The 24,367-nt window shown below is 42.5% G+C and overlaps 1 protein-coding gene across 8 annotated transcripts in view; it reads left to right on the top strand.

The window, feature by feature from the left end:
• SH3KBP1 (SH3 domain containing kinase binding protein 1) overlaps positions 1-24,367 on the top strand; it is a 337,377-nt gene that overhangs the window by 162,513 nt on the left and 150,497 nt on the right. For all 8 annotated transcript variants that reach the window (XM_082375630.1, XM_082375635.1, XM_082375631.1 and 5 more), the window contains 2 exons: positions 11,257-11,360; positions 23,980-24,109. In XM_082375630.1, the coding sequence (XP_082231756.1) occupies positions 11,257-11,360; positions 23,980-24,109 (234 nt within the window). The remainder of the gene's footprint in view (positions 1-11,256; positions 11,361-23,979; positions 24,110-24,367) is intronic.

Below are 24,367 nucleotides of genomic sequence, written 5' to 3'. Positions count from 1 at the left end.
CCTTAACTTTTTAAAAAATTGCTTGGGAACCTGTTTGCCAGTCTGGTGAAGCCTATGGACCCCTTCTCAGAATAATGTTTGTAAATGAATAAAATGAAATACATAGGATTACAAATGAATACAGTTATACTGAAATACAGGTATCAAAATATTGCAAAAACTTAAGCAATACATATTCCTTTATTCATGCATTAAATAGCAAGATCCAGCAGTGAGTCTACAAGCGATCATAATTTTGAAGTAGGGATGAGGGTAAATGATATTTCAAGGTAGCTGCAATGACCATGATGTGAACTGAAAATATCTCTCCACGTAATAGGGAATAAATAAAATCTACAGGTGCTGCTGATCCCAGTGTGGCTTGTTGTCTATATGCAGAGTGGAAAGAAAGACCAGGTTTCAGATAGAGGGTAGTGACAATAAAGATGTAATTTTCTTCCCATCTGTGTTGAGACCCCCTGAAATCTATCCACAAACCTCAGTTAAGAATCTCTGCTTTTAGAAACAGAAGAAGGAATTGGGATGAAAACCCCCATTTCCATCAAGAAAATTTATAAAACTTACACTTCCCCCCTCTTTATTCTGATAGGGATGAGAAAGGAAACTATATTAAAAATGAGTCAGAATTTAGCAAACATTTTGATTACCTGCAGTAAAGATCTTTCCCCTACTTCCTAAAGAGAAAGATACATGGAATTTTCTGTCATTCTCTAAATCTCCCAGGGCCATTTTTTGGTACTGATTTTGAGAACTGGGATCCTCCAGATTTGTTTATGGTGGGTATTTTCCCCTGCGAATTCTCTAGGCAAGAGAGGTGGACCCCAGATGAGGGTTTCTGGAATTTCCTAGACCTTTGTTACTGTTCTTGATCTGCACGTGCACGTGAGCGCTCCCCATCACTCACTCTCCCCTCGTCTTGTTCCCTCTGCCTCCCCGCTTCACTGTAAAAGTTAGGGGTCTGATAGGTCCATTTGTCAGCAACAAAGTTTGAGAAGGCCTTTAAAAATAGAGATATTAGAGGGAGCGTGTTGGATAGAAAGGAGAAATCTTGTTTATGCTCAACAAATCACTTATATTTAGAATTTTCCTTCAGTTTTCCCTTTGAAATTCTGTATTCTTATTTCACTTGAATGACTCTGCATGGAGCACTTAAAAGTAGATCAAACAAAACTCTATAAATAATGTTGAATTCTTTGGGGCATTTTGCCCAAATCAGCCTTGCTAAAGCAGAGGAAAGCAGTGTGCTTTATGTATCAGATTTTCTCCTCTGAACTCCAGACTCCCTCCCCCAGAGAGATGGCGGCCTGCGCTGGGGGAATCGGTCCAGGGATGCTTTGGAGAATTGTCCCCCAGTGTGGTCTGCTGTGGGTCTGGTCATTTGGATTAAGGACTGTGCTGAAAGACCAAACCAAACCCTGGGACCAGCCTAAGGAGAGGGGAAAACCAGGAGGATGTTTAGAGATGCCGCTGAGTTTGTTCTCCAGTGTGATTCCTTTATCTCACTCTATTGGGAAGGGAAGGTTGGCAAACAGAAAATTGGTTGAACTGGTATAAATAGTGAACAAGGCTGCCTTTTAGCATATTCGTTCATGTAAAGACAATTGGAAAAAAGGGCAGGAGTCAGGTGGCAGCAAGCCCTTCTGTAAAGTAGGTCTGCTCTCATCATTCTAATCTTATACATGAGAAAAACTGAGGCTGAGAGCTCAAGTGGGCTGCACGGTGCGGTCGCAGTGCTGGGGCCACTGGGTTATCTGTCTTTTCGGTGTTGTGAGGCCCAGGATTCTCTTTATGTGCCTTAATGCTATCGTTATGAACCCCGTGTCCATGAGCTGGAAAATCAGAGTTCGTGTTTCCTTTCAGGCGGCTAATTCACACCAGTTTTATGAGTCAGTTTGAGGTGGAGGCCATTGTGGTTGGAGGAGTTCTTCATGCCCCTGGCGCCCATATTATATTATGTGGCTTCTGTGGAAATATCAGGTGACAGCGTTAACATTGAAAATATCCATGTGTAGCTCCTCTTAGCAGAAACTCAGCTTGTTAAATGGATGGCCCCTTTTCTGTATTTCGCTTGCAGTAGAAACTTGATTCTTTTTTTTTTGGTCGTGTGTTAATTGGCTGACTTTAAGACTGCTTTCAGTGGCTTCTTTAAACAAGGCATTAGACTCTGAAGTTTCTAGGACTGAGGGAAGATCAGGGATTTGCGTCCCTCCCTCTGTTTCTAGATACCTGGCACCTGGGCTCACAGATTGATGGCGAGTGGGCATTCGTGATGAGACAGCATCCTCAGAACCATCGTGAGGCACACGTGGGTGTTGGTAAATGAGTTGCATTTGTTGAAAAAGGTGTGCATGAAAGCGTTAGAGGCGTCAGAGCTGAAGGCGTGGAGAAAAACATACACTGACACTCAGAGATATTTCAAATACAGTGGGATGCAGGCGGTGCTAGAGAAAAGAAATGGTTGTTAGAGGAACCCAGAGAAGGGGCCCCAACGGCAGAGAGTATATGTGTGTGTGTGCCCTTCCATACCATCTTCTGTGCCTGCACAAGTGTGTTCGTGCACACACACTTTCCTTCTCTCATTCATTTAATTGTATTAGGCCCTAACATATCACTTGAATGTTGAATGAATCCATTTATTCATTAATAAGCATTTGTTGCATACTCTTGATAGGTTCTGGATAATAGGGTAAATAAAAGAGTCCCTGGTGGGAGTTAAGGAGGGAGGGAGGTGGTGTGTGTGTGTGTGTGTGTGTGTGTGTGTGTGTGCGCGCGTGCATGCGTTTGCAATGTGGGGATCATATACATATTATGTGATTTGGTCTTTTAACTTAATGTACGATGGGCACCTTTTACACAGCAGTACACATAGAGCTGCTTGCCCGGTTTAATTGGCTGCTGAGTTTCCCATGGCCTGGATAAACCATGATTAGTGGAGCCATTCCTTCACAGTGGACATTCAGGATGTTTCCTGTGTGGGTCTCTGTGTGTGTATGCATTTGCTATTAGAAGAAATGCTTCCCTGAACATGCTTACACATATATCTCTTCCTACTTGAAACAAGTATTTTCTGTCTTAAAGAGGACTAAATTTAAAATCAAATATACATCATTTCTTGTTGGGATCTAGCCCTGCTCTACTGTTAAGTATAATTGACAGTGGACCATAAACTTGGAAGAAGAGAGCAGTTAGGAGTATCTCAGGCACTGTTCAGTATCACCGATGCTTCGGGCTACCGTGTTGGTGGAGAACGAGACACCTTCAGCACAGTGGCAAGACTACAGGGGCCACCATCTTCCCATCCCTGCAATAGGTCAGGGTGGCATTGGCTTTTTTTTTTTAAATTGGCGAAATGCACATAACATAAAATATACCATCTTAACCATTTTGGCATTGGCTTTTAGTGGGCACCCTGCTTAACATCAAGTTGAGGCTTTAACTCTTTTCTTCCACCCTTCTGGTCCTTCTTCAGTGCTCCTTTGGGAATTTGTGTTCACAAAATCAGGGACTCACAGACAGAATGTGGACTAGGTGCTCATTAGTTCATTCATCCATCCATTTATCCAGAATGGATCACATGTCTGCTCTAATAGGCACTGAGCTAGGTACTGGGGTCAAAGACAAGTAAGAAAGGGTCATTGGCCCCCAGTGTCACCTGATGATGATACTGTGTGTCTACCTTTCCTTCCCTGCGTATCTGATTCCTCCCACCATGTTTTTCACACTTTCTCTTTCATCGTCCTCTGTTGGGCCCTCTGCCTGCCTCTGGGCTCCCTCCCCCACGCTGTTCTGCACACCCCTTCGCATCAGGCACTTCTCCCTAGATCACTGCCCTCCTCACATCTTCCTGCCACTTCTCTGCCCAGAAACGTCCTCTGGGCAGGATCTCATAAAATTAAGTCCTCATCCTTCGCTTGGTATCCAGAGTCCCCCGGAAACACACTCCTGCTCTGTCTTCCTGGTATTATCTTGGGTTGGTGGAAGAAGAGGGCTGCAGACCACAACCTATTTTACTCATGGGCCTCGTACAAGTTATCCAGGCTGTCTGGGCCCATCCATCAAGATGGGGCCAGCACCCCTAACCTCATAGTGCTGGTGTGAGGACTTGAGGGGACGCACACGACGTGCCTAGCACGGTTCTTGGCACATAGCAGACACCTAGTCAACGTTCATTTCCTTCATCTCCAAGATTCAGTTGATTTTCCTTATGTGACTTTTGACTTCACCCACCTCCCTCCCTGTCCCCTGTGACTCAGAGGCCCTACTAAATGGTTCCCTCTTGGGTCTACATTTTCCTCCTGTGTTCTGGTGGGACTTAGGAGCAAATGAGCACTGGCATAGCTCTAACCTCTTTTCAGATGAACTTTGCCTTTGAAGGAGAAGGCAAATGGATTTACTGTTTTCTTCCCTGCGGAGATGTTGATGATACACATCCCTTGGAGAATCGAGCAGGCGCATCTCCAGGGACCAAACAGTGCTGGCTAATTAAATACTGTACATTTCCACTGCAACAGTCCAGCCACAGCCAAGAGAGGTCTGTAAGGAAAGACCCATGAGTTCCTTTTTTCCTGGCGTGCCATCAGCCTCTGAAGTGCCCTCCCCTTCGTCTGAGTTACATTACATTGGAAACAGGGTGATGCATGGGAATTTTTCCGGGAAAGGGTATGATGCTGGGTCCACAAAGTCAGTGATTCAGCTTTCTCTTCCCTTGCACCCAGAATGTACTGGATATCCTGAGTAAAATGGGTGATTCTCCACTTTTATTTAGTTCCCTTTGTATTGTTTTTCCATCCTGAAATAGGAAACCTGGCCCCTTGCATAAATTGATGTTTCCAACTCAAAAAACAGCTTCTTCAAGAATCCGGAATGCTGCTCAGTAACTTGGGGAGTTGCTGCACCCCTGGCAGTGTTTGCTAATTAATGATAGCAGAGACTACCATCTTTTCCATCCCCCGGCCCCAGGAACACATTTCCAGAGCTAGAGACTGCTTAGTACAACTGTCCCAAAGGCCTGTGAAATAAAAATCCCAGCACAGCAACATTCACCTGGGTTATGTATTAGGATAACATGGCCAAATAAGTATGATTTTTTTTCCCTTTGGGGAGAAGCCGAATATAGGGCCTGTATAGCATGGTCTGGAAGAGTCCCATTTATTTTTTGACAACTGACCTGTCTAGATGTCTCTCAACCCTGGCTCTATGCTAGAATCACCTGGGGAGTTCCTAAAATTCAGATGCCCAGGCTGCACCCCAGATCGGTGACTTCAGAGAATCTAGGGGTGGGGCCCAGGCATCTGTTTTTTTTCCTTTTCACCCTAAATATTTGATTTAGAAAAATTTCAAATGTACAGGAAAGTTGTAACAATAGTACAATGAACACCCATCTAGATTCACCCATTGTTAACATCGTGCCACATTTGCTTTCTCTCTCTCTTTCTCTTGCTGTATGTATATGTGTATACATATGTGACTGTATGTATGTGTACACACACACACACATTCCTTTTGTTTTTTCCTTAAGCAACTTGAAAGTACATTACAGATATCAAGACACTTCATCCCTAAATACTTCAGAACAAGGACATTCTCCTATGTAACTGCAATAGAATTTTTTTTTTTGCAATAGAATTAACACACTCAGGAAATGTAACATTAATATAATGCTATTATCTAGTATTAGTCCATATCCAAATTCCCCCATTTCTTCCAATAATGTCCTTTATAACCTTTAAAAGAAACCCTGAATCCAGTTAAGGATTGCATTATATTTAGTTGTTAAATCTCTTTACTGTTTGAAGATCTAGAACAGTCCCCTAACCTTTAAAAAATCTTATGCGATATTGATTTTTAAAAGATTTTTTTTAAACCAGGTCAGTTTTTGTCAACTGTCCCTCATTTTGGATTTGCATGATCTGGATTTGGCATGTTTCTTCACGGTCAGATTTCAGTTAAACATTTTGGGCGGGAGCGTTCTGTAGGTGATGTTAAGCCCTTCTCAGTGCATCACGTAAGGAGGCACCTGATGTTAATTTGTCCCATCATTGATGACATGAACTTTGAGGCTGTGTCTGCCAGGTTTCTCCATACTCAGGAGACCATTTCCTTTTGTAATCAATGAATAATCTGTGGGGAGATACTTTGAGACTCTCTAAATATCCTAATCCCCAACAGGATTTCACCCAGTGGTTTTAGCAACCATTGATTCTTGCCAGAAACAATTGTTGCCATGATGGTTATAAAATGGTGATTATGTGTTTCTATCATTTCTACATGCATTAGTTGACATTCTTTTGTAAAGAAGAGCTTTCCCCTCTTGGCCCATACTTACCTATCTAATCTTATCCATTCATCTAGCTAGCTCTCAACCTAGCTACCTAGTGAATGTATCATTATGGGCTCATGAATTTTTTTTGAAATGAATAAATCCTTTAGTACATGCTGTTGTTGTCCCAGATTTGACCAGTGGAAGCCCCACCAAGCTGAGCCTTGTGTCCTTTACAAGTGACCCCTCAAGCCTTAGAGTGCTTCGTTAATATTGTCATAACCACATATTCCAGTCTCACTTTGTATTTTCTTTGCCCCAGCCCTGGAAGAAAGCCATTTTTGTATGGAGACCTTGTTCCTTAGGGGCTGCTGTTAGGACGTTATGGGGAGTTTTATGAAAGCTCCGCAGGTGCTTTCAGGGTGCAACCAAGATTGAGAACCACTGGTTAGTGTCCTCCAAAGGGAGACCACTTGTTCCCAACAAGGTATTTTCCTGTTCTCACGTGTAATTAGTGGCTCTGATTCGTTGTTGAGGTTTAGATTTTTGTGGGCAGTGTCACTTGCGGAGTCAGGTTTAAATGCAGGCCCCTGGCCTCAACCTCAGAGAGTGCAGTTCCGTAGGTCTGCCTTGCAGGTCAACATTCTGACCCAGGTGGACCCCAGGCCATGTCTGGAGAAAATGCCAGAAGTAACCCTGAGGATTAGGGGCTTCTTCTGATGTTCCTCTTTGCTTCTATAAATGTTTTCTCTTTTGTAAAACGACATCAGGACACTGCTGTGTTTCCTAGGCGTGTGGTGAGGCTCCATTTGATTAATTTAGTGAGTTTCTTGGAAATATCAACCCTGGTAGTTATACTCTTGTTCTGTCAAGGAGGATGTGAGATGAAAAAAAAAAAATAGACTGTATGAGTGTTGAAACTTTTCAGTTTACCCAAAGGTTTTTTTCAACCACTGCACTATTTGTTGTTATATTTTTGTGGTCATTGAATGAATTGACCTAGTAAAGTTTTCACATGTTGTAAGACCCCGGAAGGCTCTAAAATATAGATGTGTGTGCTGTTTCTGAGGCTGGGTCATGGCATCCTTTGCAGTTTCTGCTATTTCATTTTTAGAGAATGTGAATATACGACATTTCCTCCCCATCCAACCAGCTTTATTTCATTAAAATATGGGCCCCAGTTGCCAGCAGCTGTAAGAAAGCGCTCCTGATTTGTGGTTTGTCACTTCCTGGTTTCACAACTTAACCATGTCCCATGTTAGCCCAGCTACTCCCTTCTGCAGTCTCAAGACTCATAGCCAAGGATTCTTCTTAAGAACAGTCAGACAGGGGAGGCAGTCTCTGGAGTTGCATCTCCTGACTTGAAATCCCTGACCCTTCTAGCACTTTCTAGCTGTAAGACCTCTGGTAAAATACTCAGTCTCCTTGTCTGTAAAAGGGAGGGTCCAAGATCTACCCTCGAGGTTCAATGTGAGAATTAAGTGCACTAATGCATATAAAGTCCTTAGTAGTCTCTGGGACACAGTAGGTGCTCAGTAAATGTTAGCTGTTACTATTTTATTAAACAAAGCTGGTCATGAATGGAAGGTGGTTACGAGATCTAATGAGGGAGTTGAGGGTGCCTGCCTTGTCACCTGTGTTTGCCTGTGTTCCTCTATATGAATGCATGTTCATGCATGTGTATTTTGTGGCCGTCATACAATATGGCAGTAAAGTAGAGAGACGTGTCAAGTATGCCTTATGAAGTCTGCCTCAGTCATACTTTTTTTGGTAAGCCATGTGCATGTGCCCATATACATTTGCTTGTATGTCCATAAAACTCGTGTCCGTTACTTCTTTCAATTATGTGTAAGGAGTTAAGTGGTCCTGCCTAAAAAACACACACAGTGGCAAAAAGAAAAAAGCCCGATGAAATGTATTAAAACTTGAGTTCGTGTGGATGGGGCTCTGGGCGTGAGGGTGGTAGCTTAAACGAAAGGATTCCGAACCACAACCTTGGGCAAGTCATGCATTTTTTTCCTCCAGTTTATACCAGCTATTGAAAGGGAATGACATTGTTGTCTACATACCTCTTCAAGGAAGGTCAAGACCAACTAGTAAACATCAGTGAAATACCAAGAAAGGAAAAAATGGCAAATGACATCCTTAAATTCCCTTAAATTTAAGATGGACAGAAGCCACTGAAATGCAGTGTCTCCTAACGTCAAATATTCCCCCCGAACTGGGTTTTACATTGGGTGGAACTGGCAAACAAGATTGAAACAGTAATTTGCAGAAGTCGAGGACTGGAAAGCAGCAGTGCAGGAGTTTGGGAGTTATCTGTAATGTGAAAGCCGTGGAGAAGCCCTAAGGCTGTGTTATGCAGTGTTGTGGGAAGCAGCTAAGTACAGATTGCAGAGAACTTGGGACGAGGTGTGAACTAAATTGGTTCATCCAGCATTGGAGTGAGAGCTCTGAACTCAGGCCAAGGACATACTGCCACTTACTAGATTGGTGACCTGGGGTAAGTCACTGAGCCCTACTTGTCTCATTTGTAAAATGTTTGCTCATTCTGGCTCTTTTCTTTTTAACTCATGTGGTTGGCAGGATAAGTTAGGGTGATGGGTATCAGGGGTGCTTTAGAAAAGATCACAAACTATCCCAGTGTCGGAGGGAATAATTGTTTCTGCTTGGGGTTGTGTCAGGTGACCTTTTCTACCAGTGACCTCTGGATACTTCCCTGTCGGGCTCACTTTTCTTGGTCTTGTATGTTGGCAGTGTGCTTTATAGGTCTTTATGCCACCAGTTGAATAACCTTAGAGGTAGTTAAGAAATACTGACTAGCCTGGCAGAGAGAGATTAGTAAGTGTGCTGTTCTTTCTGATTCCAGACAGGGCGTTACAGAATTCTGATGGAAAGATTTGGTTCGAGAGAAATATTATTCTGTTCTAGGTCCTGACTCTGCTGGGTTAGTCTTTTCTCGAAGAATATATCGCCTCTCCTTCACCCTTTGTGTAGTGTTGGGTTAGATGCTACTTTTTACAGAGGGTTCTGTGAAGATACGAACTTACATTTAACTAAGTTTTATGACTTCAGCTCACAGTCGGTCTTTAGATGTTATTTTTAAGTCACTTTGGTCAGGACTTTGGTGACCTCTGTGGTTATGAGTGTCGAGTTTCAGACATTTGTCATGTTTACTTGTTTCATATTCAGATTGTATCTGCAGAGTTTGTTTTGAACGTAACATGTAACAAATAAAGCTCTTAAAGATTTATACAACTTCATCTTAAGAGGTGTACATGAGGGCAGGGGAGTCACAGGGAGTAGGAGACAGGTGCCGAGATCACCTCGTCATCTAGACTTTCTTGGCTAGAATGAGAAATCTGTATCCTTTATGACAGAGGGTTTGCTTTGCCTTCCTTTGTGTTGGAAGCCAGGGAATAGCGGTGGAGTTCTTTGCCCTGGAGACCGCTCTTCCTGACTTCCCGCCTGCAAAGAGCCATCTGGGGTGAGCCCTCTGTCCCTGGGAGAGCCTTGGGCTGCCCTACTCTGCCCGCTGACGGTGCAGTTAGCACCTGGGAACTGGCCTGAGAGCTCTGCATTTGCTCTCATCGAGACCAGCCGGCTCGTGATTTCGCACAAAGGGGTGGAGTGTATTCACGTCGTCGCCTAAGATGTGATTAGACGAGATATTGATTCTGAACTTCTGCCCTCTTCCCTCTGTTCAACTCTGTTCTTCCTTAGTGAGGTTCAGGCAGAAAAAAAATGGAACAGAGAGAACTAGGCCACTGGCTTTTGATAAATATTGATCAGTGAGCACGTCAGATGTAGCAAAGGCCTGCCCCTTTGTATGATGTCACCCTGCATGGGGGTCTCAGCGTGGCCTGTGATCACTCCTGCGGGGACTTGCTCTCTCAGGGAAAGGTTAGAAAAGGAAAAGAATCCCTGTAGGCAGTATCCAAAAATAATGTAAGCATTTCTAAATGTGTTTCCTTGAAGTCGCTGATCCCTTTGGTTTTCAAGGCCATGCGGTGGCAGGAAGGGATGAGGTGAAGTGGTCAGCCTTGAGTGGCAAACTTCTGAGCAACGCTGGTCTCGGTTCCTCTCTCTTATCCACCTCTTCCCAGCTTGGGCCTCCACTGCCGTCTGTCTGTCTCTGCCCCGCCGCTCCCCGAGCCCCGTCACACACACACCACATGCGTGTTCTTTCCCCCCACAGTGCATGTCTGTGGCGTGGACAGTTGCATCTGTACTTGAACCGCTTTAAGCCAGGACCTCCCGGTTGGGCCACACTGGGTGAGTGAGATGCTGTGACCTTGAGGGTCCTTCAGTCAAGTGAAGTGTGGCCCTGGTTTTTATCTCGATGTGCCTGGGTTGGTTCTGTGTAAGCAGCCAGCGATCCTGCTAATGGATCCCCTGGGACAGAGGGAAGAGGACAAAAGTGGATTTGCTGAACCCCTGTGGGGCATTTGAAATGGTACCAAGAGGAGGCTGAAATGTAAATCAGCCTTTGCTTATCAGCCTGAGTTCCAGCATGTTAAAAGGGTGATGATTAGTAAGAAAAAGGCCAGGATACTTTATCTTTTCCTTTGCACATTTGGGAAAAATTTCCTCTGCCCTGCTAGCATTAGAAGCAGACCATTCTTTTTCCTCTGCCATATCACATCAGCTTTCATTAAAAGTCACCAGCAGCAAATACAAAGCCCTATCCACGGAAAACCGTTTAAGGCAACCCTGGGCTCCAGCGCTTCAGGGGTGGGGTTCTGCCTTCTGCACCAACGGATTGGTTTCTCATATCCATGCCTTTCTGACCCAGCAGCTTTTAAAAGACCAAGAAGCATTGCTCTGCTTTCTCCTGCCTCTCTCTCAGAGACCAGAGCTGCCATGCCTCTAGCCATGTCCCAGAGAGCATATTTGAAACAAGTCAGCTTAATTTGCCTGCATGCCTAGGATGCCTCTCTTTAAAATCTAATTTTGAGACAAGAGCTGTGTCTGAATATTTTGCTTTTCCCATGCAGGCGAGCGACGGAGGCGCCGGTGCCAGGTGGCGTTCAGCTACCTGCCCCAGAACGATGATGAGCTTGAGCTGAAAGTTGGCGACATCATAGAGGTGGTAGGAGAGGTACGTGTGCCAGGCGGGTGGGCGCGGTGGCCTCGCACGGGCTGTCAGAACCCACCCCTGGCTGGTTGGCCTTGCTGTGGGGGGCGTTAGAACTCAAGGGACCTTGGACATCGCCTGGTTCAGTCTCTTCCAGAGGAAATTCCTCCAGAGAGGCCTGCCACCCAGCAGGGAAAGAAAAAGAAGTGGCATTTATTGAAGACCTAGTATGTGACAGTAGTGACAAGGTTCTTTACGCATGGGCCCATTGACTCATCGTAACCACTTTATTTTGTAGAAAAAGAAAGAGGCTCAAGAGACCCTAGAAGAGGCAGGGCTGGGGGTTGAAGCCAGGTCCACCTGGCTAGAGACCCTTGTTCTTTCCACTGCACTACATAACCTTGTTCCTGTGTGGTCCTGGCTGCTCGGAGCCAGCCCTGCTGGTGAAGTGTCCCACCAGACACTGGCATGGGCTTCTCAGGCTCCACTCCCTCAGGCCTGGAGGATCCTGGACTTCGAACTTAGAATCTGATCATTCATTCTGATTCAACATATGTATCTGTATATAGAAATACAGTTTTCCAGTTGCTTTGGTTTCCTGAATACCATTCAACCTTACAGAAACCCACGATTTCCTCCCCCCCGCAAAAAAAGGAAGCCAGAAGTCAAGGAGGAGGTTAAGGGTTAAGTGAACTATGACGTGGGTAGAAGTGGCAGGGCTGATGCTAGCAGCCAGATTTCTTGGCTCTCATATAAACATGAAGTGAGCATGCATCAGAGCTTTATTTAACTCACTAATGAGGGCATCTGCAAGATGGTAAGGCTGGCTCAAAGAGAATGGTGAAACAGCAAAGTATTTATAATGACTGAAAGAGAAGAAAACTTGATTAAGATTGCTAAGTTAGATGCACAACTACATAGCGTCCTGCAGGGTAGTGAAACTGTAACCTCTGAGGTTATCTTTTCTAGGGGATGAATCTCTTGCATCTCTGCTGGTCAAAGTTTATTTTCATGGTTATCTGACAAGACTCATTTGTTTTGCTTTTGGTTTTCTACCGGTTAACGTCTACACTAAGAGAGTTGTAAACTATCTCATAAATAGTAAATAGTGTGTCAAGCAAAGATACCTGTCCCTAGAGAATCAATTAATGGGGTTCCCAGTGTGATAATGGGAGGACATGCAGTAACCCCTTTTGCCTATTTCCCAGCTTTGGATAATTTGTATTAGTATGTCATTCATTCATCATTTTTTTATTCCTGGTGCCAAGCAGAGCACATAGGAGACATTTGTTGAAAGCTGAATGAGTTAAAAATGAATGCACAGCAGAGTAGAACATTTGTGCCAATGGTAGAAGGACACAGTTCTTAAGACTGACACCATGGAAGAAATTCCAGAGGAAAAAATAAACAGTTGTGACTAAAAATAAAAGAGAGTTAAAATTTTGGTATGATTTGAAGAAAGTTTAGCTAAACAAAGAGGACAACAAACAGGAAAAAAATTTGCAATAAATTAAGATGAAAAGTTATTATGTATGTAACATATGAAAATATTTTAGAAAACTACTATAATAATGATAAAGTATAGATAGATCTGCTATAAACACACATCCCACAAAGGGAAATAAAAATCTTAACCATGAGAAAATGTTCTGCCCTGCTATTAATTAATCAAATTAAGACAATAATGGGTACCTCCTTTTGAAAATCCTAAAACAGATTTAGTGGTAAGACTTGGCAATGCTTAGAAGAACTGGTGACTTTGTATATCTTTATGATCCTTGTATGAAGCTACTTAACAAGCACATCAATAGCTCTAAAAATCTGAATTAATACCCTTTGACTCAGTAATCTTACTCCTAGGAATTTATCCAGGGAAATGGTCAACAGAAAAAGAATATGTGAAACATGTTAATTGCAGCAATGCTTGTGCTAATGAAAAGTCATCAAGAAAGGGAATAGTTGTGTGAATTAAGTTATATTATCCAGCTAGAAGATCGTGAAGCCATTAAGATGGTAAACGCAGAGGCCTTTAAATCTGTATTTATTACAATGCTGTGCGTTGTAATTATGTTATATTCCACTAACCTGAGAGCTTTTCGACAGTAGGGATCTGGTTTTTATCTATCTTTATATTCATAGTACCTGGAACAGTGCCTGAAACCTAACATATACTTTAATAAATGCTTACTGAATAAGTAAATGAATAAATGGAAGTATGAAAAGTTTTTTTCAAAATAAATGAATAGATCAGCCACAGATTTGCATACAGTAGGATACAGTCGTCTAAAATCTATCTTTGTGCATGTGATCAAAGATGGAAAGGGACCCAGAATTGAAAATGGTTCTGTCATAGGAGATGATTTTTCCTTTAATGTTGTAATAATATTTTAAGAAATACAAATTAAGGTAAGGAAAATTATTAATAAATTTCTGGGAAATATTGCCCATTCTCAACTGCCTGTTGGCTCCAGGGAAGCCGAACGAGGGTTGCTAAAGGAGAGGAATGATTGCAGGGCTGTTATTCTCCTTGTCTGGAAGAAGAGCTTCACCACCATCTACGGTCCCAGCCTCCTTTCCATCCCTGCCAGTTCTGTGCTAGGCTTCATTCTGGGCTTGCTTCAAGCAGGAAAAAGGAAAATTAACTGTGTAGCCTATGCTATTTGTGTAAAACAAAACATAAAGGTTTACCTTCTAATCCATATTTTTAAAATTATATCATCAAAAATTAATTTCCCTATTGTTGAAATTTACTTGTCATATTGCAGATCCTGGGCCATTGTCACTGTATAATATAAAATCTGTCCTTTTCTCTTATAATGGGTGTTATTTAAATGCCATTGAGTAGCTATTGTCTAATTCCACTGAAGACTAAAAACAAAATAAACAAAAACCCCAAATAAACAAAAACCCTTAAATCACAGGAGCAGGTTGAGATAAGACCATAGTAATAGCTTTGCAATACTATAGAATCAATCTATTGGTCAATAAAAATATAACATATTGTATTGTGTAGGTGTGTATATATATTTTTATTGATTGACTAATAGATTAATTCTACAGTATTCCAAAGCTATACAACACAAATGCCCATACTCCCTCCCACCCCAAGAGACAATTCCTAGGAAGACTTTGAATGTATGGACCGGTTTTTTAGAACAGTTGAATGAAGTAGAGAATCCTAAAAAATGATATACATATATCTTAACGTGTAATCTTAGCTTAAAATATAAAAATGTATGTTCGTCTGCCATTTGTCAACACAGCCTCGTAGGGCCAGGGCATTTCCCTTAACTATGGGTTTGCTGGTTTGAGTTCTATCCTCTCTGCATCCATGATGCATCCTCTGCTATTCCCACTGGCTTCTTTAAAGTGGATTGAGGACAACATAAGTGAAACAATCAGGGTTAATAATTCTTCTAAAGTTCTACACTCCCTCACCCCTAATCTCTTTTAGTTGTCTTTTTCTACACCTATTTTGGCACCGTTTTTTTTAAACCTTCAAATTATTATCCTATTCCTTCTCACCACTAGCTTTTTCTCTTCAGACCTACATATTTTGTACTCTTTAACCAAATTGTGTGCTAGCAGGAAGAGCAGTGGACGGAAACAGGTTTGGGTGGACACGGCCGTGACCCTTGGTAGGATGAACAGCCCTCTGGCAGAAGTTAGCAGCTCAGCTTGGATGGGTCTCTGCAGCGTGGCTAGAGGAGAAATGGAGAGTGTGGGGTGGTCCAGGGATGAGCGGGGTGAGCGAAGTGAAGGTTGCTCAGGAAGCGCTCACCACGCTTCTGCCTCCTGGCTGGTCTGCAGGGAGAAAAAAAAAGTCACTGTGAACTTAATGGGACTGGGCTGCCGATCCAAAAGGAAAGCTAACAGGCTAAATCCCTGGTAGGCATTTTTAAGGAAATCATTGTAAATACACACTTGTGACATTTTTGTCCAGCATGGGGATGATTGATCAGTGCAGGCGAAGTTCTGATGATAAGAACAGAGATGGCACATGGACTGGGTTACCAGGAGAAGTGGCATTTGAGGGCCGCTGAAGTTTTGAAACTGGCTTGCTGGCCTATTTTTTGGGTTTGGTTTTTGCTTTAAAGTGCTTTGAAACCTCTTTGTTTTCCTATCTATGTTATCTAGAGCCTGGGAAAGGCGCTGCATTTCCTCTTGTGCTAGATGAGCTTGGTCTCATCCAGTCTCTCCTCGTGGTGGCCCAAGGGGTGTTCAGAGATTCTGGCTGTTGTTTGTTCTTTGTGGTTAGTTTTTGAGGTATTTCCCAGTGGTCCCCAGTCAGGCTGGCTAGAGACTGAAGGCTTCAGTTTCTGACTTAGAGCTTAACTTGGCCTTGTCGTTTGCAAAGAAAGGTCACTTGCATTTCCTAGAAACTTAGGCATCTTACTTCTTGTGCCATGGAGAGAGATTTGGTTCTCTCAGCAGGAGTTAAAGAGGCCCTTGAAATTCTTCAAAACTTTAACTCAATCAGACAACCTCTGTGGGTGTGGATGGGCAATTTGTCCTCCTTTCATTTTTGGTGTAAGAACTCTGAGTTCTCGCATGTGCAAAAGGAGGCCTTTTTGTTTTGTGCTTGCCCACGGGAAGTCACGTTCCTTTAAAAGCTGATTAATAGGTGATCAAAGCATACCTAAATTCTTACCCATTAAGGCACCCTTTGCTTTAGAAGGGTTTGTATCCCTTTTCAAAAAAAGATAACATTAATGTAAGATTTTTTAAATTGTAATTTGATAATCTAAAGAGCCCAGGCTGCTCTACAATTATTTTTCCAAATAACTTTGGGGTGTACATCTCTGATTTCCTAATGCACAGAGATGGTAGGACGTTCATATTAAGGAGGGGGAAGCCACGTTTAGAAGCAACGATGATTAGATTAGAATCATTGGCATACAAAACAGGCGACAACCACATAAAAGTAACATCTTTGCAAGTTTAAATGTATTTATAATAGATTGGCATAGCTATGGGAATTATCAAATATTTGAGTGCTTACTTGGTGAGAGAAACTGTGTTTACAGAGATCCAAAGATTTATTGAACAGAACTCTGCTTTGAAACATGCTTGGTATAGTCGGAGAGGGTAAGATATACTCAACTAAGAAGGTGACTAATAACCCGAGATACTGTTAGAGTGGCAAATAATGGTGCTGACAAATGAGAGAGGAATTTGAAAACAAAGGTACTCAGTGAGAGGGAAGAAGATGCTTCCTAGAATAGGTGACATTTCAACTGGACATGTGGAAGGTGAGGAGTATTTGGATTCATTCAGCAAGCACAGTTGTATTGTGTAAGGCGCTGGGCTAGTCTCGAGGAAGGAGGGCAGGACGTTAGTACAGCTTTGCTCTGAGGTTGGGGATGACCTGTGAAGCTTTGGGAGCAGGTGTGTAGTACAGGAAGCAGGAGCTGGCAGATGCAATCAAATGGGGTGGAGGGAAAAATGACACTGCTGCCCACACTGAACTTTTATTTTTTAACATCTTTATTGGAGTATAATTGCTTTACAGTGGTGTGTTAGTTTCTGCTGTATAACAAAGTGAATCAGCTATACATATACATATATCCCCATATCTCCTCCCTCTTGCGTCTCCCTCCCTCCCACCCTCCCTATCCCACCCCTCTAGGTGGTCACAAAGCACCGAGCTGATCTCCCTGTGCTATGCAGCTGCTTCCCACTAGCTATCTGTTTTACATTTGGTCGTGTATATGTGTTAATGCTACTCTCTCACTTCGTCCCAGTTTCCCCTTCCCCCTCCCCGTGTCCTCAGGTCCATTCTCTACATCTGCACACTGAACTTTTAAAGGAACACCCCCTTCAAAGTTTCCTTACGTGTGGCTGTTCTAAGGTGAACACGTCCCCATAGACAATTCACTCACCTGGGAATAGTTACAGGATAAAGCTTCAGGATCTTGACTCATCAGAAAGGTTATCTTTCTGGCTTGATTTATTATTTGCTCATATTTTCAAGCTGGAATGATAGTAAGGATAGCCTAGAGTCATTTAGGAATCTGGGGACCTGTAGACTAGCCCATAGCTGTATTGAAGGACAGGACTTTCAAGCACTGCTGAAGAATGTCTGTAAGAGCCCTACCAGAAACCCTTGCCACTGTCAGGAAAATCATGGGTGTTGCTCTGTCTCATTGGACAGAGTCTTAAATAGAAATCATTTATTTTTTTTCTTAGGTCATTTCCCTCTGGATGACCCTACAGATTTCTCTTTTGAGGGACCCCCTCATGTGGAATAGGCTTATTCTCAAAAGAATAAGGGGAGGGGATAAAAATCAACTTCCTTTGTGTATGGGAATGTTCTGGCCCTGCCTGGAAGAGGTAATTAGACAATGAAGGACATAGGAATTGGGGGAAAATATTGGCGCAGGCATTTAGAACCAAGATAACACTTGTTTATAGTTGGCATGACTAGCTTTCCATGTCCCCAGATCAACAGGGATGGTTATTTAAAGCAATAAAAATAGAAAATAATGTAGGTATTTATGACTTCAGGAAGTGGTTCCCTCAAAAATATTTTTCCCACTAATTCCTCAAATAGAAAAGGATGTTTTCTAAAAACAATTTGTATTTTTTTTCAGCAATATTCAAAAGGTAAAACTATGTCTTAACACATTTACATGAAGTTCTAAAAAAGGCAAAACCAATCATAGGTGATAGAAATCAGATTAGCGGTTGCTTGGAGGTAGATTGACTGGGGAGGAACACAAGGAAATTTTCTGGAATGATGGAAATGCTCTGTATGCTGGTAGAACTATAAGTTACATGAGTGTATGCATTTGTCAAAACTGTTCAACTTGTACCATTAAGATCTGTACCTTTAAATGAATTATAGCTCAATTTTAAAAACTTTAAAAAACTATCTTGATATTTTTCTAGTTTAAAAAATTTTCCAACATGCTTTCCCCTACCTCTCACAGGTAGGAAAAAGGACTGGTACTGAAATTCTCATTTAACTATTTCTGAATACATTTTTAAAATTGAGAGATAATTAACATATAACATTGTATTCCTTTTAGGTGTACAACAAAGTGATTTGATATATGTACACATTGCAAAATGATCACTACAGTGGGTCTAGTTAACATCTATTACCACACATAGTTACAGTTTTTTTTTCTTGTGATGAAAACGTTTAAAATCTACTCTCCTAGCAACTTTCAAATTTACAGTATAATATTGGTAATTATTTACATTACATCCTCTGGATTTATTTATCTTATAACTGGAAATTTGTTTTGACCCCCTTCTCCCATTTTGCTCACCTTCCCCACCCCTTGCTTCTGCCAACCACCAATCTGTTCTCTATATCTATGAGTCTGTGTCTTATGTGTTCGTTTTTGTTTTTGTTTTTTTTTGATTCCACATATAAGTGAGATCATACAGTATTTGTCTTTCTCTGTCTGACTTATTTCATTTAGCATAATGCCTTCAAGGAACTAGAAAAAGCATAAACTAAGCCCAAAGTTAGTAGAAGGAAGGAAATAACAAAGATCAGCAGAAATAAATGAAATAGAGACTAAAAAGACAATAGAAAAGATCAGTGAAACCAAGAGCTGGTTTTTTGGAAAGATAAATAAAACAGACAACTCTTTAGCTAGACTCACTCAGAAAAAAAGAGAGAGAGAACTCAAATAAATAAATCAGAAATGAAAGAGGAGAGATTACAACTGATACCACAGAAATATGGATGATCATAAGGGACTATTATGAACAATTATATGCCAACAAATTGGCCAACCTAGAATAAATGGATACATTCCCAGAAACGTATGACCTACCAAGTATGAATAAATTTTGAGGAAAATTTTAGTAATGTTGAGGTGTGGGCCTCTCCTTAGACCTTGATTTGTCCATTGTTCTTTTTGGAAAGAATGGTAAAACAGCTCTTGAAACAATGAAGCTGACTCCATTTGCCTGTGTGCCTCTCCCTCCCCCATGTTCCCTCCTCCCTCACACCTACCTCTTCAGTGTGCTTCTGACTGAGGTTTGGGTAACAAAGGGCAATTGGATGTAAAAAGCTATAGCAACCCTTAAATGGATTTTTCTGTCTTGCTGCTTGTACCCTGAAGTAGACTTTAGACTTGATGAATCTTGTTCCCCTTCTTGGTACAGTTAACAGGTAAAACTTCAACAGTGATAAGTAGGAACTACAGGCATATCTCAGAGATATTGCGGGTTGGGTTCTAGACCACTGAAATAAAGCAAATATTGCAATAAAGTGAGTCACACAAAGTTTTTGGTCTCCTAGTACGTATAAAAGCTATATTTACACTATCCTGTAGTCTATTAAGTGTGCAATAGCATTATGTCTAAAATAATGTACATATCTTCATTAAAAAGTACTTAATTGCTAAAAAATGCTCACCATCATCTGAGCTTTCAAGTCATTGTAGTAACATCAAAGATCATGATCACCGATCAGCGTAACAAATATAATAATAATGAAAAAGTTTGAAATATTTGAGAATTACCAAAATGTCACCCAGAGACACGAAGTGAGCAGATGCTGTTGGGGAAGTGGCGTCGATAGACTTGCTCCATGCAGGGCTGCCGCACACCTTCCATTTGTTAAAAAAAAAAAAAAAGCAACATCTGTGAGGCACCGTGAAGCAAAGTGCAATAAAATAGGTGTGCCTGTATTCTGGGTAGTTAGGTACCCCAGACAGCAAGGTCATCTTTGTATTCACAGACATCCTGTTCAGTGCGTTACAGGTGTAGATAATGTTTGTAAGATTGGGTGGAGGTGGAGATGTTGAAATTCACCCAGCCTCTTCCCCAACTTGCAACAGGGCTAAGAACTAGAAACTACTTCCTTGGGCCCTGAACCACTTAGAGGCTGGTGATTGTGAAGACTTAAGAATTGCAGGGCACACAGACACAAACTGTTTAAGTGGTTTTTTTTTTGTTTTGTTTTGTTTTGTTTTTTTTACAATTATATGACTGAGGTCCCTGTATTCTTTTTTTTTTTTTTAACGTTTCTTTAATTAATTAATTAATTTATATTTATTTTTGGCTGTGTTGGGTCTTCATTTCTGTGCGAGGGCTTTCTCCAGTTGCGGCGAGCGGGGGCCACTCTTCATCGCGGTGCGCGGGCCTCTCTCTGTCGCGGCCTCTCCCGTTGCGGAGCACAGGCTCCAGATGCGCAGGCTCAGTAGTTGTGGCTCACAGGCTTAGTTGCTCCGCGGCATGTGGGATCTTCCCAGACCAGGGCTCGAACCCGTGTCCCCTGCATTGGCAGGCAGATTCTTAACCACTGTGCCACCAGGGAAGCCCTGTTTAAGTGGTTTTACTGCATCTTCCTTCCTCAAACACTTACCATGTAAAGCTGCCCTGCTCCCAGCTCTGGGCTGAAGGTGGGGTTCTCTCCTGGAACATAGCCATGGGCTCCAGAGCTGGCTGGGTTGGTCTCCGAGGAACACAGGGGTTTGTTCTCAACCTAGAGCCAAGGCCTGCAGAAGCCTGTTGATGAGTATGTGTTGGCGGGGAGAAGGTAGGTGTCTGTCCCCTTCTAATGCTTTCCTTGGGAAAGAAATCATAAGCCCTTCGTAACATCCATAATCCTCACTTTATTACAAAGGGATGCATTTCTCTCTTTAAATATAGAAACATAAACATAAGCAACTTGATTTCTAAGCAGGTGGTGTGCAGACTCTGTATGTTCCACTCTTATTGTAGAAGCTTTTCAAGGATGGGGTCTTTATCTGTTTTGTTCACCAGTGAATCTGTCCCGAAGTCCTAGGGCAGTGCAGAATAGGTGCTCATTAAATATTGGTGGAATCGGGAGGGTCACACAGACCTGAGTGTGGTGTTACCTAATTAAGAACAGTGTGCAATATAGTCAGGGTCTCCTGGTCCCTTTTGCTCCTCACAGGAAGGAAAATTCCTTTTGTGGGGGAATCAGAGCTTCATAGGCCCCCATGGAGGATTTCCCCCACTTGATTTCCTTGCCATGCATTCATTCATCCATCCATCCATTCATGAGTGAGTGTAATCACTATGGCCTTCAGTGTCATCATCTTTATGCAGGAAGTTGAACTAGAATATCGCTGAAGAGGGATAGTGTGGGGCTGGGGATCATTTGTCTCATATCACCGGCCTGAATCTTGCAACCAGGGCAGCAGTCTTTAGGAAGAAATAGCACCGAACAGCTCTCTCTGCTACTGGGGACAGACCCCCGCCCGCTCCGTGGTGCCTGTAATGGGAAGTGTACCCCCCAGGCGATGAGCCGTGGTTTGATTGTCTGCTCCTCTGCGCGCCATGAGGCTAATGATAGACGTCTGCCGGTTCCCTGTTGGCCATTCCTCTCAGACTGTGCTGTGACAGGGATGCGGGCATGTGGGGACGTGGTGAGGTGAACACACCCCTGTTTTCCCAGCAGGCAGCCTGCCGATCCCACACATCAGGAGCACTTCCTTCAGGGATCTCGGGCTGGAGCCACTTATTACTGGGAACAGGAGCGTTTTAGATACTGTCAAACTGAATCAAATGGAATTGGCCCAGCTGCCCTGCGCTGTCGGGGATTACGCCAGGGACTGCTCATTTGTGGTCCGTGCCCTTGGTCTTTCCCTCCTGCCTTGTGATTTCTGGGAGAAAGAAGGTCATTTTCTGGTTCCTTATTCAGGGCAAGCACAAAGGACCCCATGCTACAAATCCTGTGACTATTTATATTCAGGCTTATGGTGAATCTTCCTAACCATTCTAATCCTATAAAAAGCTCCTTGAAAGGATAATACATAACGGTTGAGTTGACATAGACACATGGAATGATTTCAATGGAAACGTTGTGAAATGCCGTGATTTGGTATTGAATAAGGATAGTCATGCACGGGTGCCATTGTCTGGATTCTTTCCCGAAGATTCTGTGATCACACAGATATAATGGCCACTCTGTGAGTCTGTATCCCATGAGCTCCCTAAATCGTGCTCTAAAATGCCATTCTGGTTGTCTCCATTCTGAGGCTGTGTCAGCACCTCCTGAATGTCTCTCTCACACACCCTCCCCTACTTATATCTGGCATTTCTGCTCTTCAAGGCCAACCTTAACTTTGATTCCTTTTTTTCTCCAAGCCTTCCTTTAGCATTCCAGATCTCGGTGAGCTCAACTTTGTGTAACACATTTGGTTTGTGCTAAGTCATGGTGTTTTCTTTTCTATTTACCTTGCATTGCTAGGTTTTGGTCATGCCCACCCTCCACCATCTTTAAACCATGTGCCCTTTCTACCTTGGTAGATTGTCAACTTCTTGAGGGAAAAAAAAAGGATATGTCCTGTACAGTTCTGTGTCCCTAGCCCCTAGTGTAGAATCATAATACATCTATTTCTAACACTGATCAAGTGTACTAATTATCCCACTGTACAGATAGGAAAGCCGGGGTTCAGTTAGTAGGACATTCGAAGAGTCACAAGATACGATTTGAACTGGGCTTTTGACTCTAATTTTCTTTTTGTTTTTTGTTTTAATTATTTAAGCTTTTAAATTGTGTTTATTGATTTGAAGAAGTAATACATGTACATGGCCAAAAAAAATTCCAAAAAGTTTCTAGGTTTCTTTCTATTATACTACACCATACTGGTAAGTAAGTGCTTCCTTGTTCTCAAAATGCCCTGTTATTTTCCTCCGAGAAGCCAGTTCACTATGCTGACTTCTGCTGTTCTGTTAGTGGCTCCATCACAAAATTTGGGGATGACTTTTTTTGTTTACACTTCCCTCGTCTCAGCCAATTGGTTGCTGAAGACCAGCTTATCCCTCACAGATTCTCAAATCCACACCTGCCTTGTTCATTCTCACCCCTCCCCAGATCCAGCCTTCAACTCCCCCACCCAGATGACTGCAGTCTGGCTGCCCTCCCTACCTCCCTTCATCCCATATCAGTTCATCTCAGGGTAATCTAGAACCTTCAAGAAAGCTGCAGGGAGTCCTTCTACCTTCTGATTGAGTTTTTATTCCACAGATTCTTAACTGTTTTTGTTAGGCTATCAAGTTAGGTTTGGTAGTCTGGGAAAGCCATTCTCAGTTTTTAAATAATGGTTTTATATGCATAAAATAAAACACATAAGGTTACAAAAGGAACCATTTATATTAAAGTAGCTATCAAGCTATTTTAAAAGCAAATTTTGGTATACTAATCTATGTGTACTTCTTTATTATAAATAATAAATAATTCCTTATTAATACATTAAATAACAAGGTCTCCCAGCAGGTGTGATAACTACCACCACTTCAAAGTAGCAATGAGTGCAAACGATATCTTGAAATACCCACAGTATCTATGATGTGATATGAAAATACGATTTGGTTGGTGTCACGTCACAGGTCCTTCTATTACTCTGGTATGTTACGTATATTCCTAATCAAAGGAAATGCCAAATTTCAGTTGGATGTTAGTGGAAATGAAGTGTTAATTCTTTTCCACTTGCGTTTGTGGTCCCTAGGTTAAACCCCCCTTCCTGAGTCTGAATCTCGAGAACCTGTGAAGTCTACATTCTCATTCCCTGTTAACCTGTAAGCTTTGGGTCCTGCAGCTCTCCCTGTGTGGGCTTTGCACTCGGCACTGTACAGATGGGAGAGAAAACTGGCAAGTACCACATCTAACCTGAACCCTGCCTCTGTTCTGTTCACATCTGTGCAGGTAGAAGAAGGATGGTGGGAAGGTGTTCTCAATGGAAAGACTGGAATGTTTCCTTCCAACTTCATCAAGGAGCTGTCGGGGGAGTCGGACGACCTCGGCATTTCCCAGGATGAGCAGCTCTCCAAGTCAAGTAAGGAAGGAAGTCCTCCCACCATGCAGGACAGGGGTGGGGGCACCCACAGGTGCCGCTCCAGCCTCCCCTCAGTTCCACTGCCTGTGCTGAGCGACTGTGACAGAAGCTCATGAATATTTTCTTGGTCATGCTGCCTTAACCCACCGTGGTTTAGTAGGTTTATCATTGTAAAGGTGTGACGTGCATACCTTTACCCCTGCGCAGGTGCACACTGTGAACATCTCTGGATAGGTGACTGTCAGCCTTCATAGTCCC

Source organism: Balaenoptera borealis (genome assembly GCF_965194805.1).
Source record: "Balaenoptera borealis genome assembly, chromosome: X".
Taxonomy (NCBI): Eukaryota; Metazoa; Chordata; class Mammalia; order Artiodactyla; family Balaenopteridae; genus Balaenoptera; species Balaenoptera borealis.
This window is presented reverse-complemented; position numbering and strand designations above follow the sequence as displayed.